The 19,556-nt window shown below is 39.8% G+C and overlaps 1 protein-coding gene across 4 annotated transcripts; it reads left to right on the forward strand.

Moving 5' to 3' along the window:
* The first annotated feature begins 3,610 nt into the window (after positions 1-3,610).
* On the forward strand, positions 3,611-17,407 carry RBM17 (RNA binding motif protein 17). Of its 4 annotated transcripts, none has more exons than XM_054845438.1 (12): positions 3,611-3,681; positions 5,365-5,505; positions 6,972-7,088; positions 8,009-8,175; positions 10,142-10,239; positions 11,205-11,261; positions 13,173-13,314; positions 15,248-15,399; positions 16,055-16,131; positions 16,486-16,584; positions 16,907-16,979; positions 17,127-17,407. In XM_054845438.1, exons 2-12 carry the CDS (start codon positions 5,383-5,385, stop codon positions 17,228-17,230), a joined length of 1,209 nt encoding a protein of 402 aa, XP_054701413.1. In that variant the 5' UTR covers positions 3,611-3,681; positions 5,365-5,382; the 3' UTR covers positions 17,231-17,407. The 4 variants fall into 4 exon arrangements, with proteins under 4 accessions (XP_054701413.1, XP_054701428.1, XP_054701404.1 ...); XM_054845453.1 differs by having other exon boundaries at positions 16,058-16,131; XM_054845429.1 differs by lacking the exon at positions 3,611-3,681 and adding an exon at positions 3,728-4,145.
* Positions 17,408-19,556: the final 2,149 nt, after the last annotated feature.

A 19,556-nucleotide genomic window follows, 5' to 3' on the forward strand; every position in this document is an offset into this window, starting at 1 on the left:
GTTCACCGTTTCCACGTTGCTCGTCGGTGTGATGAGGGGTCCCAACCAAGGCTGGTAGCTCTTCTGACAGTGTGAAAAATCAAGAGTTTATTCACAGCCTTTCGGTCCTGCCCGTAATCCCATCTCCATAATCCCCCTCCTCTTCTCTCCCAGGAGTTCAGGAGACCCAGCTGCATCAAAACTCATCTCAAACTGCTGAGGAATTCGCTAAGTTGGGAGAAAGAGCTGCAAGAAAAGGTACAGAGCAGAGCCAGGTGAGATAAGAAAGGCAGGTACAGAGGTAGGACTGCTGAGATGGCGATCATTAGTGGGATTCAAGAGGAAAAACACCAACACGGAAAGGTTTAAAATCCTAAAAGAAAAAAAAATATAGTTGGAAGATCAGACTTCAGCATCATCGAGGGTCTGTTGGAAGGTGCAGAGCTGGCCAGTGCTTCCCCACCTTTGCAGATATGGCTGAAAGAGATTTCAGCCACAGTTGCTACCTCCCTCCAAGATGTGTAGTGCTGGGGATGACCCTGCAAATGTCTCCTCCGTTTCCATTCTGTCTGGGAATTCTAGACTTGGCTGGGTGAGATTTCTCTACCTGCCTGCAGCTGTCCTGAATTTAATAAGATGGATTTTGTTGGCTTCTTTGCTCCTATATGGGTGTGTACAAGTATATTGTGGTTTTTATTACAGTGATGGATAAATTTTGATCCACGCCTAATGCACTTTCCAGACTTAACCAAGAGCTGCTTCTCTTCTTGCGAATTATCCGATTCCTTGCTTTAATAGGTAGTTATTTATGGGTCTAATAATTTAGCCTTTGCCCTCCTTGCTGTGACTTGTTCCTAGAAGGAAATGAAATCTCCCATTATTATTGTGTTTTCCACCTTTGCAGACTCTAATCTCTTTTTGGTTTTTCCCAATGACTGTCATGCTGTGATATTGCTCTGAGACATTTCAACTCACAGTGATTTCTCTCAGTACCTTTTGATGCAATTAACTATTTTATTCCTTCCTTTAACATAGGATACCAGTTCTTTTCTCAATGGGATTCTGTCACTATAAAATTAGTATTCAAGTGTCCTGCTGATTTTCTTTCTTCCACAAAGTTACAGATATGTGAATTGTATCAAGCCTTCCTTTAAAAATGCAGGCATTGCTAGGGCAAAAAAAACCCCAAAGGAAGATACTTGGGACATCCTCCATAAATAAAGACAAGAAAATGTCTTCTTACATTTAAGAAGCTTTCGCTGTTATTACGAGAATCTGTAAATGCACTGCCTAGAAAGATTGCTTTAGTAGAAATCAGCCTAACAAGGAGCAGGAGAGTCTAGTATGGTCCAAAACTTGAAATCAGATCTTTTTTAAGTAGTAGCTTTACTTGCTAGCAACATTTTTTCAGCTAACCACGGGGAAATAAACTGCATAGTAGCACGGTCGAAAGCAATGCTGGAGATAAAGACTTTCTGATTAATATTGAGATAGTGCGTGTAGTATTTTGAGGTTGAAGTGTCAATGCTATCTGCTTTGGGGTTGGAGGTTGTGCTTTGCTTTGAAGTGTTGCATGTTTATTTGCAGCGGTTTATCATGTGGTGTGAGTGGCCATAACTCTTAGAAATCTCAGCTCACCCAATTTGACATGCTTGGTACGAGCTGGAGATACACCTGACCATTATAAGCAAAAAAAGAAAATCCATTCTTGGTGCTGTCAAAAAGAAGACTCCAAATAATTAGTGCAAGACTTTGGGGTGAGCTACCTGGAAAAGATGGGAAATTGGTGTGGTTGGGTAAAATCCAGGCTCGGACAGACACAGAATTTTAGGGAATGTTTTGGAAAACAAAAATTATTTCTGCAGCTAGATGATCACAGAAATCAAACAATCCAGCCCACTTTAGGCCCAAATGACATAATGCGATAAATACTCCTAATAGCCAAATACTTTGCAATAACACAATTACCTGGTGACCTCAGTATTAGTGGAAGTGATGGCACAGTGAAATGGTAACAAACATGCCTGAATAATAGATGGGGATGTTTGAAATACACTATAAATTTTCTTTCTTCCTAACTTTTTCACTGCAACTGTTGTCAAACTCAGAAGAGTCTCATATTATGATCTCCTTTTTTTTTTTTTTCCCCAAAATCAAGGTGTATTTGGTAAGTAATTGGAAATGCTGAATGCCCAAGGATTCAACAAGCTACCACAGATTTCTTAAGGAGTTAGAAATAGAGTCTAGAGAATTGTGGTATAACATACAGGGAGAATACAGTTTGGCATAAACACAGTCCTGCCCTCTGCCGATTGAATTCCTAAATCTGCTTCAAACTCCAGCATAACTCCAACTAAATAAGGGTCAGCGGCAGCCCATCATGGGAGGCATCTCTACACTCGACTCCATTTCCCAAAAACCTCACAATTCTGCTATAATGATCATTTCTTCTCAGCAGCAACACGGACTCCTAAACCTGAAAAACCCCGACAGCTCTTAACGATCATTCAAATTCTGAGTGCGGAACTAACGTGGGGTTTGGTATTGCCGTGCCACTGGGATTTGAAGTGGATTTCTTTGTGTGAGTTATATGGCGCATCCGATAGCATTTGCTCTTTGGTGCCAAAATAAAGTTTACTTTGTGTTTATTGTTGTTTGTCTTTACTTCCATGGTTTCGTGCACCTTCTTTAAAAGGGTTATTGCAGGGACCATCACAGAGACCCGCTGAACATCACACGCAGACCGTGAGATGAATGACTCCCATCTCATCTGGAAATTCCCCAGAGCGGGTCTGTGATCTCCCACCACCGCACAGGACTCAAAACTCCGGGGTTATCCCGATTGTGAGGGGACCCAAGACCCCGCCAGCATCGCGGTCTCGCCCCGTCGCAGGACCCCCAAGGCATGTCAGGGATCGGATTCCTGACTTGAGGGGGGAAACAAAGCTCAGAGCTTCGACGACGCTAGATGCGCACTGTGAAAACCAAAAGGAATTCGGGTTTCTCTGGGACCAAGGAAGCTGGGAGCCCAAACTTCACACCCGTGATGAAAAATCGCGTGCGCATTTAGCTGTCGTCTTTCTGCTCTTGCAGAATTCATCCCCAAATCCCACTTTGCTGCGTCCTGCCCAGTTCTGCCAGCCAAAACAACAAGCTACGAAGTCCGAGGTGTAGAAGTCCGAGGTGTAGGAAGAAGTCCGAGGTGTAGGAAGTCCGAGGTGTAGGAAGTCCGAGGTGCAGGCAGGCAGGGCTCGGCCCCGCTGCACCCGGCAGGTAAAAGGGGGCTCAGCCGTGACTCTGGCATCTTAATTAGGGCTGCAAGTGCAGCGGGAGGTCAGGAATCCGAATGGTTCCTTCATTCCCTCCTTTTCGGGATCAGAGCACCTTCCCCCAGGTCGCAGCTCCCGGCGATGGGCAGGGGGTAGGATGCGGGGCTCCCTCCCCAGTGCCATACTGGTGCGCGCTGGGCGGAGCGGGAATGGCGGGGGGGGGGAGAGGGGGTGCGGTGCTGCGCTCTCCGCCCGCCGCCAGGGGGCAGTACAATGGCGGCACTGCCGCAGCGTTCTCGGCGCCCATTGGCCGAGCGGGGCGTGCGCGGCTGCCGCGGGGAGGATGGGCGGTAGTGCGCAGGCGCGGCCGCCGTGCGAGTCGGATCTTCCCGGCTGCCTCAGCGGCCGGCTCATGGCGGCGGCGCGGTGACGGGTGAGCGGCGGGCGGTGGGCCCCGGCCGGCCGCGCCTTCCCGGAGGGGCTGCCCCGGGCTACAAGGGGGTGTGGGGAGGCAGGGCGGAGCGGGAGACGGGCGGCTGTCCCCCCTCAGCGGCCTCGGTCGTGCGGCTGCTCCCCTCGGAGGGGTCTAGGCCCCTCAGCCCCCTCCCTGCGCGGCCCATCTGCGTCCCAGGCCTCAGTCCCCTCAGCCCGCATGGGAGACGGAAATAACAGCCCGCTCTTTCTGTTGGCGTGGTAACGGCCCCTCTGCTTTAGTCCCTTGTGCCTCCCCGACTGTGGTTCCCCCTTCCCCTCCAGGCCCTGAGGCAGGAAGTCCCTTTCCCGCGATGGCAGCACCCTCCCTCTAGCCATACGCGTAGCGTAGCGTACCCCAAGTGCATCGTATCTGCCCCAGCATAGCTGTGCTCCTACTGAGCAAACTTTACTCCTCTGTGGCAGGTGGGAATTCTTGTAGTGCCTTGTCCTTGCTTGTTCCCGTATGCGTTATGGTGTTCCCCTGTATGTTCCAGCCCCTGTGCCCGTGTGTGTGATAACCCCTGATGAATGCAACCTACTCCATTTTCTTGCAGTGGACTCTGTTCTGCTGAGCCCTGGTTGTTCATATTCCACTGCAGGATTAATTGTAGGGTGTTTTTAAATTTTTGCTGAGCTTCCCACCTTTTAGAGTTGTAATACAGTTGCTGTCTGCTGCATCTGAGACTTTTTCCACAGGTTTAAATGCATATAAGTTACATCTATAGCAACAGTCATCATCTATATGTTAGGCAGATTCCTTCAAATATAAGTATCTGTCAGATCTCTGGGATCAAGATCTTGCTGATGAGTCTGTAAGCTTTCACTGCATACTGTTAATCAGTCAGGTTTGATCCTGCAGTAAATTAAGAAGTTAAAGTTTTTGGGTGGAGATAGGCCTGGATTATACTATCAGAGGCTAAATAATGAGTTTACAGGTTGCTCCACAGGTGATAGACCTCTCGTTACATTCAGATTTTCTTCTGTTTGTGTCATATGCAGTATCAAAGTGATACATTTCATGTCATGTTACTGATCTTGTTACCCAGCTAATTTTATATATATAGATGTGTGTGTGTGTTGTGTGTGTATGCATATATAAGCTCTATATATTAGAGAGGCTTTAAAATTTTGTGGAAATAGTTACTTAATAATACTCTAGCAAGTGTATTTAGTATAAGAAAGATATTCCTTTACAGTGACACAAAAAATAATGAAATTTAAGATGGTTTTAAGGTCAGAAGAGACAATTCCTTTGTGTTTGATTTGGAAGTCTTGATGTTTGTGTGGTATATAATGTTGAATTTCTTTGTGAACCTCAGAATACCAGTGTTGACTACAGTGTAACTTCTTCAAAGCCTGAAATGATTGCTATCTGATGCTACAAATGTAATTTTGGGAAGTTTCTAACACCTCTTAATGCTTGAACGGTCTTCATTACCTTTCAAACAGTTACTTTTATCCAGCCTTACTGTAGTCATGTGTATCTGCTACTGGCCGGAAAAATGTTATTACTTTGAATTTTCTCTGGCTTTGGAAAAAAGATATATAAAAATATGGTGTACAGACATATGCAAACTAGTAACAAATAAGCCCTGGGCACAGGTTTGTTATGTCATCTGGATTTTTTTCTTTTGTCTTTTAGTTTTAAATTGAAGAGAAAATGTCACTTTACGATGACTTGGGAGTTGAGACCAGCGATTCTAAAACAGAAGGCTGGTCTAAAAATTTCAAACTACTGCAGTCTCAATTGCAGGTGAAGAAAGCGGCTCTCACACAAGCAAAGGTATAGTCCCTTTGTATTTTTGCTTTCTATTATTCAAACTTTGTTTATGTTCAGAGCACTGAGGAAAGTTTGTGACCTTAGAATACCGATTTGGGGTAATTTTGCTAGGATTTGTCTATGAGTTTGTAGTGAGGAGCCTAGCAAAACTGAGGCGGGGGGAAAGGTGAGATGTATGGTAGAGGGAGTCTTGCAAAATTAAAATTGAATGAAGAACTGATGTATGTGCTGTAAACCTCAGATCTTTTAACTGGCAGAGCCAAAAGCTGATCTTCAAATCTAACTTTAAAGATAATGAGATTAAGCTTTTTTCCTTTTTTTTTTCTTAAGGGTGATACCGTGATTGATAGTTGGCAGTACTGACTGTTGGTCATTCTTAGTGTTTTACATCAGTTGTTATTTACATGTTTGCATCATTTTATGCTTGCTTTTTAAAAGGCTTTCGATGCTAAAGTGCAAATTGTTGTGCATTAGAAATTTTTGCAGAAAGTATTTCCAGTGTACATGGAAAGGAGGAGGAGCGCAGGCTAATTCCTTGAGCTTAAACTGTGACAGAGCCACTTTCTGTTCACATGTGTGTTCTTTGTGGTGTATAGGTTCTAGAGTAAGATTACTTAATTAAAAAGTAGTAGCAACATAGATACCGAAAAGTAGGCACAGCATTTTTTTTCACTGGAATCGCTCCTGATTTATGCTGCTAAAATTGAGGGCAGGATTTAGTTGATAATTGGAACAACCTGCATGAATGAAATCTAAATGGCTACTATATTAGATATATTCTATGTCTACGTAACTGATATGCCGTGTATGCATAGACTAATAGAAGAATAGAATTAGAAAATTCAAGAGTTCAGAATAGATTAATACATTTTATCAGATGATAAAATATGAAGAACAGTACATCTTTGGAAGAAGTCTGAGCCCCTTCTTAAAATGAAACATTTGCTTCAAACTCATCTGAAGAGATCATGTGAATTTTTAATGTGTTTTGTAAACCTAGGACCCGTAATGTGTGAATATAAACCTAGGACCATTCAGCTATCACTGTATGTTCTAGTGCGTGCACAAGCAAAGTCTGATCTCACTTGCTTAAAAAGCAGGAAGGTATGCACTGGTTTCACTGAAGCGTTCTTTGAAATATTGCATCAGATCTGTATATGTGTAGCAGCTCTTTAGCCATAGTTGGCAAGCATCTGTCTCAGAACTAAGCAGCCTTTGCCACCACTAAATCATGACATAAACTTCGTTATCCCTGTCAAGGTTCATTAGAAATGTTGAGAATTACTGTGTGTTGATAAACTGAAGAGAAATTATATACTGAGCTTTGCACAGTGAAGAATTTGAGACAGTGGTTTTCATTCTTTAAAAAAAAAATGGAGATACCAGCTGCAAGTATATAAAAGAAGCAGCTTTTTAGAAAACTATTTTGTTATCTTTTTTAGACATTCTGTGTTTTGGTGATTTTTCAGAGTCAGAGAACAAAACAAACAACAGTCCTTGCCCCAGTGATTGACCTGAAACGAGGTAGCTCTTCTGATGAGAGACAGATTGTGGACACACCACCTCATGTAGCAGCTGGGTTAAAGGTAAGACCAAGACAGCTAAAAACTCCAGCTGTTAACAGATGTTTTGGAATTGGAATTCTTTGACTGCAGTCTGGTTTTGGTTTTTTTCATTGTCTTTCCTAGTGGTCAAAGAAGTGATCATTTTCTGAAATTGATTTCCTTTGCTCAGAGGTTCTTTAATTAATGAACATTTCAACTTTATACAGACATCCATGTGATACAACATGGAATTACCAAGGTTAATGTGTAGTTAAAATAAAACAGTGTTTCTAGTGTATTTCTCCTGGACAGCTTCAAAGTACTTTGCAAGACAGCAATTTGGTCAGGTAAGTAATGAATGTAATTGTAATTGCACCAGTGTTGGAACGGGACCTGTGTAACAATCAACTTAAAAATAAAAGAAAAGCTACCTAACCTTTTAAAATAGATTTCTCATGGTAAGGAATCAAAAGAAACTTTCTCCCTAAAACTTTTTCAAAGGTGATGGTTCCGAAATAGTTCTTTCAGATGTGAGAACAGTATGTACACCTCTGTCGGTATTACATTAATAGCAGATGATGAAAAAGACTGATGAGATTGTGTGGGAGGACCCCTTGCCGATGGTTGCAACAGCAAGATACCTTAATACTTCTAGTAATGAATTAATGGGTTTTGAAAAATCCTTGTCCATGTTGATTTGCTGCTGCTTTGTTTTTTGGCAGGGGGAGTGCATGGGGGTGATTCTTTCTTCACGGAAAAAATTGAGATGAGTGAAACGTTAGTTTTTAAGTAAAGCAGAGATCTCTTCTAGTACCAGTGGGATTAGGGTATTGCCTGCCACTATAGAAGTTAGGAATAGAGTTTTGTGTTGTTGGGAGAGAGAAGGAAGCGTTAAATTCTTTGTATCCAACTGGATGTTGTCTTCAGATCTCAGCTGAAAAAATTCCTTTTTCTTTTTCAAGGATCCTGTACCTAGTGGTTTTTCTGCGGGAGATGTGTTGATTCCTTTGGCGGATGAGTATGATCCCATGTTCCCAAATGACTATGAAAAAGTGGTAAAACGTCAAAGAGAGGAACGACAGAGGCAACGTGAGCTGGAGAGGCAAAAAGAGATTGAAGAAAGAGAAAAGTAAGGCTTTTATTTAAACTCGTGACATATTGACAATTATGTAAAGAATAGACACATCAATTTGTTTGGGTTTATCCCTCTAAACAGTTTCAGGGAATTTCTTAAAGGTTTTGTGAAGAATACTGTTTGCTTGTAGAAACAAACACAATGTTTTAATTATTATGTTTTAATACTCTTGCTAAAATTGCCTGACAGTGCAGAAATTATAAGATTTATCATGTTTACAGCCTCTTTGGCTGAAAGACGTGTTAAGTTTTTCTACATTTACTTTATTTCAATAGTAGCAGCACTATTTGGGTACTTCATGCATTATCAGACTTCGACCTTGCAGGTATTTTAGATTATTTTTTGTCAGTGTAACCTGACTACAGAAGTACCTTTCAACACTCAATGATAAACCAGCCTTTCTGCTTTTAAATGCTGCAAACTGATACATGAATGCGTTCAGTTTTAAAGATGTAGCTAGCACAGCCTTTGAGAGGCATAGTAACATTTTCTTTTATAATATTCTGTATTCAATGTAAGTTAATTGTGTATTTATTACTCCTTTGTCTTTGGACAAAAGAAAGTACTACTTATTTTTAATTACCTTAATTCCTTTCCCTGGAATAAGAAATCTCTGTAATCATATTAAAGAAGTTTAATGCAGATTCAGTGTCCTATTGAAATAGGTGGTAAAACATCTGCCAGCCAGGCTATGAGATTACATTACCTTGTTTTAAGTGAAATTAATAAGACAGCTTCATCATGGTATGAATCTTCTAAAGTCTATGGAATTACCAGAGCGATATTCTGTTGCCCTGTTTAGATTGTGGAAATTAATATTTCTAGTCATTTGGAGTTCTCCATCCTTTCCTCGGTTATATCTTTATTGTTCTGGTGGAGGAGGAATGCCTGAGGCTCTGTCATATCAGGCAAGATCGCAGAAATCTGGGCTGTCATTTCAACAGCTTCAGCATTGATTGCTATTTAGTCACGCTCGTAGTTGTTGTATATGTGCCAAGAGGGTAGTCTTTATATATAAACATTAGAGAGAGGAAGTGAAAAATACATAATACATTCTGATTTAAAATTGGGGAAACTGTCTCAGCCAAACCTGCATCAGATGTATGCTTTGTGATAACCTGAGTGTTTGAACAGAGTGTACATTTGTTTTAAATTCACAGTGTAGATATTTAGAAATTTTGTCTGGTTCCATAGTAGTGCTGTTTTTAGCATTTTGTAGCACAGTTTTGATGGCTGTGCTGGGAATGAGATCTGATTTATGCTTCAAGCTGTGCTTTTAACTTTTTGGGAAAAATACTTTTTCTAAAGTATTAAAATGATTAATTTCGTGATCACAATAAATAACAGTTGAAGGGCAAACAATTCTTGAAGCATTTCTCAGTTAAATGTTAAAAGTTTTAATAGACTTACCTGAATCTTATTTTAGTTGCCAAGCTAGCTTCTCAATAATCTGATTATTTAAGCATGATGATTTTTTTTTTTTAATGGATTCAGTAAATGATACTACTCTGTGTAGCCTGTGATGGTGAATTTAAAATGGATTCTGTTCAAAGCAGAGCGATTGATTAATGTCTCTGTTACCTTCCTATCAATTCCATCCAACACCTCTTCCATTGTAGCCATTCGGTTGCTGTAGTCAGTTTGGAGGAGATTTATTCCGTTGCTTCCTCATTTCCATACATTCTCATTGGCTGACTTGCAAGTGGGAAATGATCTTGCTTCGGATCATCTTATATTTTACAAAAAATAGTCCATGAGGATAAAAGCAAAGAAACGAGAAGTGAAGGTATTTACTTACACCTTCATGGAAAACATCATAAAATGCCAATTAGAGTGTAACAGTATAATTCACACTGCAAAGGTGGTATCACAAAATACAGCAAAGAATTAACTCTGATGGTTTCTTATCCTAACTTACTTCTATACCTAACTTCTTATCCTAACTTACTGTGTCTCCTAGAAGACGTAAAGACAGGCATGAAGCCAGTGGGTTTTCAAGACGACCAGATCCAGATTCTGATGAAGATGAAGATTATGAAAGGGAGAGACGAAAAAGAAGTAAGGGTTCATGGTTTTGATGGGGAAAGAAGAGAAAAAGGGGGGGGAGTGTTTCACAATCCTGTTCCTGTTTCATGGATTCTATATTTCTCTGCTCTCAGCTGAGAGGTATACTGTTATTTCTGAGCCTTTAGAATAAAGCCAGCATTTTTTTACACAATAATTGTTGTAATGCAGAAAACTGTACTTTCTGTGGAGGCAGGTAGCAACTAAATTAGTTGTGGAAAGACCTCTTTTTACATTAGTTTGTAGATATCTCTGTTTTAAGTTTCTGCATGGCATAGATTCCTGGAAAGAGGTGAGGCGTGAGATAAAATCAAGCTATGAGAATCACTGTTGTCACTATTAAAGGTTACCATTCCTGCATTTGTTATTTGAATGTCCTTAGAACTAGTTAGAAGATATGGGTATGGGTGATGAGGTATGTCTTTGTATAAACAAAATTAAATGTTACTCTCTTTCAGCAACAAAGTTACAGTAAATAATTCAGGTCTGTTGTTATTTTAAAAAAGAAAATTTCTGACAAGGGACATTTAAAATACTTGCTGTGCCTTGGAAGTTTGGGACTGCATTAGACTATTGCTCATGAAAATATGGAAGGCGCTTTGTCTTTACTGTTTTGAAAGTGTAGTTAATATTGAGCAGAGTATCTTTTTCGTTTAGTTTGAGCAGTTTTAGAACTGAAGGTTTGTTTCACTGTAGTCTTTAAATTTTAAATCCTGTGAAATATGTTTATGATAGACACAATATGTAGTACGTCATTGCAGTCTGCTGTTGTCTCCCTCGATGTGCTTTTCATCGACTTCTAGTTCACCGCTGTTGAAACTTCTCAGACTGCTCTCTTGCTACTTTTCTATTGATAGAGATGTATGTTAAGAATTGGCTGGTAAGGAGCCAGCAGCTGTGTTAAGATTCAATGAAGCTATTCTGAGCAGCAGACCCTAATCATATGATTTTGCCCATAGGTATGGGAGGAGCTGCCATTGCACCACCCACTTCTCTTGTTGAGAAGGACAAAGAACGTAAGTACAGAAATCTTGTTCTCTAAAACCTAGCAGTGTTTTTTATTTCTCACTCAACCTTCTAATTGGTTAACTCCTCCTGCCACTCTTCCCATATGGCGGTAGAAGAACCTATACTAGTTCTTTGTTGATGGAGGGAAGCTGTGGGGAACCTGCGATATTACTGTGTTTCACATCTCTGTTCTAAAGGATTCTTTTTGTATTGCTAGAGAAGTGGTTTAGCAAGCTGGTCTATTATAACCATGTTCAGTTACTCATTTCTGATGTGAAAGAAGAAATGTTGCAGACAGGTTTCTCTGGGTAGACTAGAAACCTCCACAGCATGGAGAGGGAATTTTTCCATTACCCTTTGCTTTATGAGGTACTTCACAAATATGTTTTCTGAAGGGGTTGTGCACTACAGGCAGAATTTTACAAGTTTTTGAGGGATATGGTATCCGCTAAAGAGAGAGGTGTGCACTAGGGTTTCCTTCAGTGAAGATAGCTTGAAGGTTGCAGTTGTCCACTAGATGGCATAATCTTGCTATAAGTACAAAAATTCCTTTTTTTTTTTTGCATGTCTAATTGCCTTAAATTTTTAAAATAGTGAACAATATGTTGTGTACATTAAAAATATTAAGGAAGAAAAGAATCTTATGCACACAAACTTTTCTTGGGAGTCCTGGCTTTATTTTTGAGAAAATTCAAATTTAAAAAAAAAAAAAAAGAAGCTTGGAGGAGTAAGTCAATGATATAATAGTGAAAGCATTTGAAGTGTGTAAACATTAAAACCAGAAAGAGATTGTTTTGAGTAAATAATTAAGAGCAATTGAGCAGTGTCAAGGAAAAGTAAATATAGGCTGGAAATGTTAGAAATATCCTGAGGAGGAGAGCTTTCAAAATGCAACACGATCTCACAAGGAAACCTTTGTAGAGCTTGTTATTTGATGCTCAAAGCTAGGCTGGAAAAACCTGAGAAAATATTGCTGTAGCAGAAGTCCCCATGTCCAGTCCCTTTGCTGCTTAAATAGGGATTCTTTTTTTCCCTCGTACGACAAAAAAAAAAGAAAAAACTTCTCCCCAAACTTCACATATGACATTTTATTTGGTAAGATACGAGCACTGGTTCACAAGAAAATAATCTAAAAAGTCCTTAAGGACATTCAAAAGTGTGTTCTGCCTATTTCCTTTAGTGTTCAGCAGGCTTTTTTTTTTTAAATGTTGCCATTTGAGGTGTCAGTGGAAGGTAGTTTAATAATCTAATCAGTATGATTGAGATACGTATGTCTATATATAGATAGAGATTTCTCAATATCTCCATCCCCCAGGAAAAGTTTCAGTTCAGAAATTATCAGTGAGATCTCTTAAAAATGTGTAAATACTTTGCTTTGAGTTGCATTCTTCCTTTTTAGTGGACTGATTTCTCTTTTGTGTAAACGTACAGTGTAATTTTTTTTACAGTCCTCAGGCCCTAAGCTGTGTGCATTGATCCATTTTTGTCATAATTCTGGCCCTGATGAATGGGGCTGTTAAGTTTGCTTGCCCTCTGTCTGGATAAACTCATTGTAGTGCTGGTGACCTCTTAACGTTTCTTTTCTCCATTTGATAAGAGGTTAATAAATGCATTATAGACCTGTGGATACAAATCCATTGTATATCCAGTGAGGAAAATCCAGAATAATTCAGATCTTGTTTCTGAGAGGGGGTGAGGTTAAAGCAGCATGTGCTAAGGAAACATTCTTCTGCTTTGGATTTATGTGGAATGCTTTTTTTTTGTAATTTGTTAGTATTAAAGCAGAAAAAAATACAATTAGCAGATGAGGAGCTGTCTGTAAATGAGTTAGATTGAAGACATAATACTCAAGTGTTCATAACAAGTAGGTAGTTCATGCAAAGTATTTTAGTGAAGAAACAAATGTCTCTCTTCTTCAGCTGTAGCATCATTTCCATTTGAAGAGGACTCAAGACCTCGGGCACCGTCTTCCAAAGCAGCTATTCCTCCTCCAGTGTATGATGAGCCAGAAAGACCTCGTTCCCCCACGGGACCTAGCAACTCTTTCCTTGCTAACATGGGGTAAATGATTGACTTATGCATGTTTTGTGGAAAAAAAGGTGGAATCCAAAAGTTAAAATAGTTTGTCAGTAGAGAAGAACACAACCCATTGCATGTATGTGGTTAGTCTGGGTGCATGTAGTTGTAACTGGCAGGATACAGAAAAAGCAGTGGATTTATTCGATCAAGAGAAATGCGTTTGAGGTGGTTGCATTCAAGGCAGAGCTTTTAAACGAGTTCTGAAGCCACATTCCGGTATAAAGTGTTTATGGCTTCTACAAGCCAAGCTAATGTAGTATGCAGGAAAACACAGATGGCATGTTAGTTCCTCTAGGTTTCTTTTCCAGTTTTGTCTTAAATTTGCTACGTACCAGTGAGCAAGTAATTTCAGCTCTGCTTTGTTTTTTCAAAATTGAAAGCATATTTGCATGAATGTGGCAGCTGTGGCTGCAAATCTGTTCATTTACTTTCCTGCCTTGGATTAGCATTGTGTGTAATGCTTGTGTCATTACTGTGGTAACAAAGTGAAGTTGAATTTATAGTTAAAAATGGCTTAGAGACCTCATTTGAAAGGTGTAGTGGTTTCTATGGCCCTCTTATCAATCACATTGGGTGTTGTGGAAATGAAGCCTCAGTGTAGTCAAAACTGGTATCCAGGAGGAGCACAGACTGAAAATGTAGTGTATTACATTATTACACTGCATTTCCACTTTGGAGACAATTTTTCATGCTTTTTTTCATAGTAATGTGGGGTTTTTTAAAAAACATTGTCAGAAAAAGGATAACCACCTCTAGTTAGCAATACGCCAGGACCTTCACTTCACTATAGAAAGTGCTAAAAATATGACCTGTGACGCACAATTGGCTACTGTTTATTCTGTGACTTAGTGTTTTAACCTTTCAGAATTACATAGCCAGACTTTTTGGCCTTTTTTAATGTATCTCTTTATATATACTAAAATTCTACTATATATTCTAAACATACTATACTTTCATATAGTATGTTTAGAAAATAGTCTTGTAGTCACTGGTCCTGCATTTTCTGTGTAGTCTTACATGCCTGTTGGTAAAATAGGGGTGACTGAGCATAGAGTATTTGCTGTGTAAACTACTATACCATGGCATGTCTTTGGTGTCTTGGTCTATCTAGCTATGGTCTCCAAAGAAATGTCAACATGTGTAGGTATATTTTGGTTCTAAATATTCATTCAGTGGGAATTTCAAAACCTGTCAGTGGAGATGTTTTTTGTAAGGTATTTATCAAAAAAAAAAGGTGCCTTTAAATAGCTTGGGAACTTTAATACCTCAATGCGTTCTTGAAAATTCAGAAAGATGAGAAATGTTTAAATTAATACTGAGGATATCCAGATTTATTATAGGAAGAGCTAGCAAAGCCATGTACTCTGGAGCTTATGCCAACTTTGACCTAATAGTGGAATGTGATCTAATGTGGAAAGTAGAGTATTCCACATCTGCCTTTTCTCTTAAGCTTTTGATATGAGCCACTGAGAAAGATAAGAATCTGGACTAAATAGACCTTGGTCTAATCTGTTTTATGATTTATCGGCAGCCTGATCTAGTGAAAGATGTCTCTGCCCATTGCAGAGGAGCTGGTCTAGCTGATCTTTAAAAGGTCTTTTCCAACCCAAAACATTCTATAGAGTGTACGATGCTGACTTGCACTGCTAATGGAAGTTGAGTGGTATTTGGAAAAGTACGAACAATTTGCAGTCAACTTCTCCAACAGCTTTTATATCTGTAATTCAGGGGTAGCACACTTCATCTTCTCTGGGTGCTGGGAAATTGCTAGGTTGTAAAGTTGTGTAGAGGCTCTTATGTTTTCAGTCTCTGTAATGACATTTTTGGAGGTAAAGTATTTGAGCACTCAAGAGAAATGCAATGTTAATCTTTTTTGTAAGAAGCCTTTACTAACTGATGCTTTTTCTCTTTGCAGAGGGACCGTAGCTCATAAAATCATGCAGAAGTATGGTTTCAGAGAGGGCCAGGGACTGGGAAAGCATGAGCAGGGGCTTAGCACAGCACTGTCAGTAGAGAAAACAAGCAAGAGGGGTGGCAAGATCATTGTTGGCGAGTCTACAGAGAAAGGTAATATCATCCTACACCAATAAGTTTGTGAAATGTGGTCAGGGAAAAATAATAGTTCAGGCTCAGTGGAAGCTCCTAGATCTTTTGTTTACCATCTGTCCTTGCAGAAAATACTAGTTAGAGTTGGAAGAATGACTTGTGTTCCTTCTTGTGGAAATTGATCTTTTTTATCTTTTTTTTGAAGTGGTCCTCTATTAATTATTTTCGCTCCTCCTTTCCCCTCATCAGTTGTCCTCCTCTCATTTCCCTGCTGTTTTCTGATCTAAGGGCAACATCTAGGCTTACCGGAACTGTACCTCTCCCTGAGCACAAGTGTTGGAAGTCAGGAAATCTGATTTTTAGTTCTTAGGGGATCTGATACAGTTATGAACTTAGGAATGATTTCCCTCAAAGAAGTAGCATGTTGTCAGTGCTCTAGCTTAATTCACGTTCTGTAGCAGTGATTTTTCTGCTGTTTGTTCTTCCAAATAGCTACAAGTTCTGATAACTATTCCTCACCAATATGATGTTATGTATATGATGTATATGTAGTTGCATTTTGTGGCTTTTATTCCATTGTTTGACAACAGTAAGATTCTGATAAAAGCCCTCATATAAAGTTTGAATGAGCTTTTATCTTAAATTATTCCATGATTCACTGTGCTATTCTTCATAGCAGAAACGGGCAAGAAAGCGGATTCTAACCCCTTGACCGAGATACTGAAATGCCCAACTAAAGTGGTCTTACTAAGGGTAAGTTGGGAATAAGGGAACATGTCTTGATATTTGCAGCATATGTGATTGTGTTCCTGTTACAATGACTCCGTACAGTTCAAACAGTTCTGGCCTGCAACTCCCTGGTGCTTTGTGTTGTGCAGGAAATATTTGTCTTCCTGAGATACAAGTTGTGACTGTGAATCAACAGTGCTTTTAGATTTTACAGTTACTTTGTCCTAGTACTAAGGAGCTGTCTCCTCCTGTGGCTCTTGACTGGTGAACAGAAGCTTAAAGTATTCATGGTCGCAGTTGCGTGCATCTGCGATTTGCCTACATAATTGTCTGTACAGACTACATCCAATGAGTTAGGTTTATTCTTTTAAATTTCAGAACATGGTAGGTGCTGGGGAAGTGGATGAAGATCTAGAAGTTGAAACTAAGGAAGAATGCGAAAAATATGGCAAGGTTGGGAAATGTGTCATCTTTGAGGTAAGAGATAATCTCTCTTCAGCTGCTCTGAAAGTAAACTGGGCACTTGTCCCTCACAACTGGCTTGTTACTGCCTTAGAGAAGGGACATAGACTAGAATATTTTGCAGGGTCCCTTGCTGTGTTGTGATTCTCTGTTTTCCGTATCTGTGAGATGCAAACTTTTAATGTCAGACACTGGGCAAAAATCTCTGGGTATTGTGCTTCTGGAACCTTTCTATTGTGTTCTCTTCACTGCTTTTGTGAAGAACAGCAATTTATAACAGTATTTTTGCTACTTGTCTATTTACTTCTGAGTTTGGGAATTTTTTGTTTTGTTTCAGATTCCTGGTGCCCCTGATGATGAAGCTGTAAGAATATTTTTAGAGTTTGAACGGGTTGAATCTGCCATCAAAGGTAGGATACTAAATTGTGTCCTGTGAACTTCAGAGTTAACTTCTGTAGAGAGAGATTAAACAGTTTCACTTACTGGACTGTTCAGCTAAAGAAGTGTTTATTTTATTGAATTGCTGCTTGCTGACCTGTTCTTGGTTTTGATTCCAGCTGTTGTGGATCTCAATGGAAGATACTTTGGAGGCAGAGTCGTGAAGGCTTGTTTCTACAACCTGGACAAGTTCAGAGTACTGGATCTGGCAGAGCAAGTTTGATTTTAAAAATCTAGCTCAAGGTGTCACTGTTTTGGCAATCATGTTTTCAGCGGTAGGCTGGGAATAAAGAAGAGAAAAGTAGCTTTCCTAGCAAACTGGAAACAAGCCTCATTGAATGGATTTTTCGCATTCGTTGTGACTTAACATTTTTTGTAATATAAAGCCCTTTGAAAGTAAGATTCACGTCTGTGTGTTTTTGAATTGCACAATTCTGCTTATTGCTCTGGGGATCCTGGTTTTTTGAGCTTTCAGATGACTTTGTTCTTTTGAAAACCCACTGCTGAGGAGATGCTTTGTTTGTATTCCTGCTTTCCTTGTTCTGATGCTTCATCATGGAGACCCTGTGCTGCATTCACAATAAGTGGGAAGCTTTGGAAAAGAACTATGTGCTATCATGCTTCTCTTCCCTAATGGTATCTCTCAGAGTTACGGCCTTGCTCTCATAAGTCCTCCGTCTGCACACCAGAGTGATTTGGGGTCGTTGGACAGTTGGCAGCTAGTTTGTTCTCCCCTGACTCCAGGACAATACTTTCCATGCCAGAATGGAGACTAAAGTAACAAGGAATGAGTCTGTCTTTCTTCCCAAATCCAAAGAAAATACACGTTTAACCCAGGGAAGTGGAAGGAGGAAAGAATTTAAAATGCTTAGCCATTTGAATGAGAATGAGTGAACTGTTAGCAGGAGCTCTGTGCTGCCAGGAAGCCTTTGCTAGAAATATCCAGGGTTAACTGATCACAGATCGTTACTGAAATGCTGTAAGTAGACCTGAGGGAAACTCATTCTTATATCTGGCCAGCTATCAGATTCTCACTTCCTTTAATGTCACATGTTGGTAATTGACTTTTTAATTGGTCCGTACCTGGCATTTGCGCGTGCTCTCTGTGTTTCTGTATTTGAAGTCAAATAACATCAGGATTGGGCTTTTTTGACAAGGTGTGCCAGTGGAAGTTTTCAAAGTAGGAGGTGATGGAATAAAATTCTTACATGAAATTCTGAAGAGTTAACAAACTAAACTACTAAACACTACAATTCTTTTTTTTTTTTTTTTTTTCCTAATCTGATGTAAAATAATACATAGCACTCTGCTCCTGATTTTATGTTTGCTTTTTGTTTGGAAACAGTATGTGACAAAAAGTTGGCAAGAGGTGGCTATGCAATGATGGCAGTTGTCTCTCTGCTCCATTGCACCTAGAATTGTACGGATATTAAAATGGAAGTGAGCTCTGAGGGTATTTTAGCTGTTTGAAAGCTGATGCTGGATGTCTTTTTCCTGTTACACACATGTATTGGGGGGAGGGGGTATAGACCTGTAGTTGATCGACGCTGTGAATATCTCCAGTTATTGCCCTTCTATTAAGTTTTGGCTGCGGATCTACATGACAAACCCTTGGTCTTGTGTTTTGCTTATTTTGTCCGCTTGTGTTCCACCAACTTCTGTACAAACGTTTGCTTGTAAAACAGAAAACAATTTTTAAAAAAAAAAACAACTTGTATTTTACCTACTGTGTGTTGGCTTCCTTACTGTCCTTTTCTGTTGCACAAGGCCTTCTCACAGAGTCAGTCACTTCTACGCCACGTGTGCTGCTGTTGGCAATCGGTGTAATCCACCATTAGAAAACCTCACTGCAGCAACGATGAAGAACCAGAGTGACTAATACTAAAACCACAGGACTTGGGGCAATAACAATCTAGATTCTGTTACTGGCTCTGCTGTTAGTTTTCTGTTTGACCTTGAGCAACACTTTAAGGACTTTGCCACTATGTAGTAAAACAAAGAAATTAGCCTAATATGAATTAGCATAGATTTGCTTGTAAGAGTCAAATAATTTGAGTGGAATGCTGTAGAATGTTAAGCACTGATAACAGATTTAGTGTGATCTGAACTTAGCTGGAAATATGACTTGGCTTTAAGCAGCGTCATTTATTTATGGCTCTTATTTAGCAAATACTGCTGTTCTGAGTCACTAGCTGTAAGCATTTCCTAAGGTATATAGATTGTTTTCTGTGTCTTCTAACTAGCTGTTCTGCTGCTTTCTCTGTAATACCAGCTTCTGAGCTTCCAGTTTGATAAATTGGAGGTCTTCATTTTCTGAGAATTGCTTTATTGGCAAGTTTTGAACCATTTAGTTCTAAAAATCCTCATTGTGGTTGAAGACTTCTGGGTAAAATTTACCCCTCGAAATGTAGGGGAGATGACTTGTTCATTTAGTGTTTTGTGTAGGAGATAAATGCTATAAATAAAGTATTTTTCTGTACCATGGGGTCACCAAGACAGCATACCTCCTTCTGAAGCGTTAGCAGACCTACGTTGCCTTAGTTTCATCT

The sequence above is a fragment of the Grus americana genome, chromosome 1, assembly GCF_028858705.1.
Source record: "Grus americana isolate bGruAme1 chromosome 1, bGruAme1.mat, whole genome shotgun sequence".
Lineage (NCBI taxonomy): Eukaryota > Metazoa > Chordata > Aves > Gruiformes > Gruidae > Grus > Grus americana.

Excerpts from the sequence above, each read along its gene's own strand:
- RBM17 (XM_054845438.1), top strand. The coding sequence starts at position 5,383 with ATGTCACTTTACGATGACTTGGGAGTTGAGACCAGCGATTCTAAAACA. Across the intron at positions 7,089-8,008 it reads ATGTAGCAGCTGGGTTAAAG|GATCCTGTACCTAGTGGTTT; the intron begins GTAAGACCAAGA and ends TTCTTTTTCAAG. Across the intron at positions 16,132-16,485 it reads CTAAAGTGGTCTTACTAAGG|AACATGGTAGGTGCTGGGGA; the intron begins GTAAGTTGGGAA and ends TTTAAATTTCAG.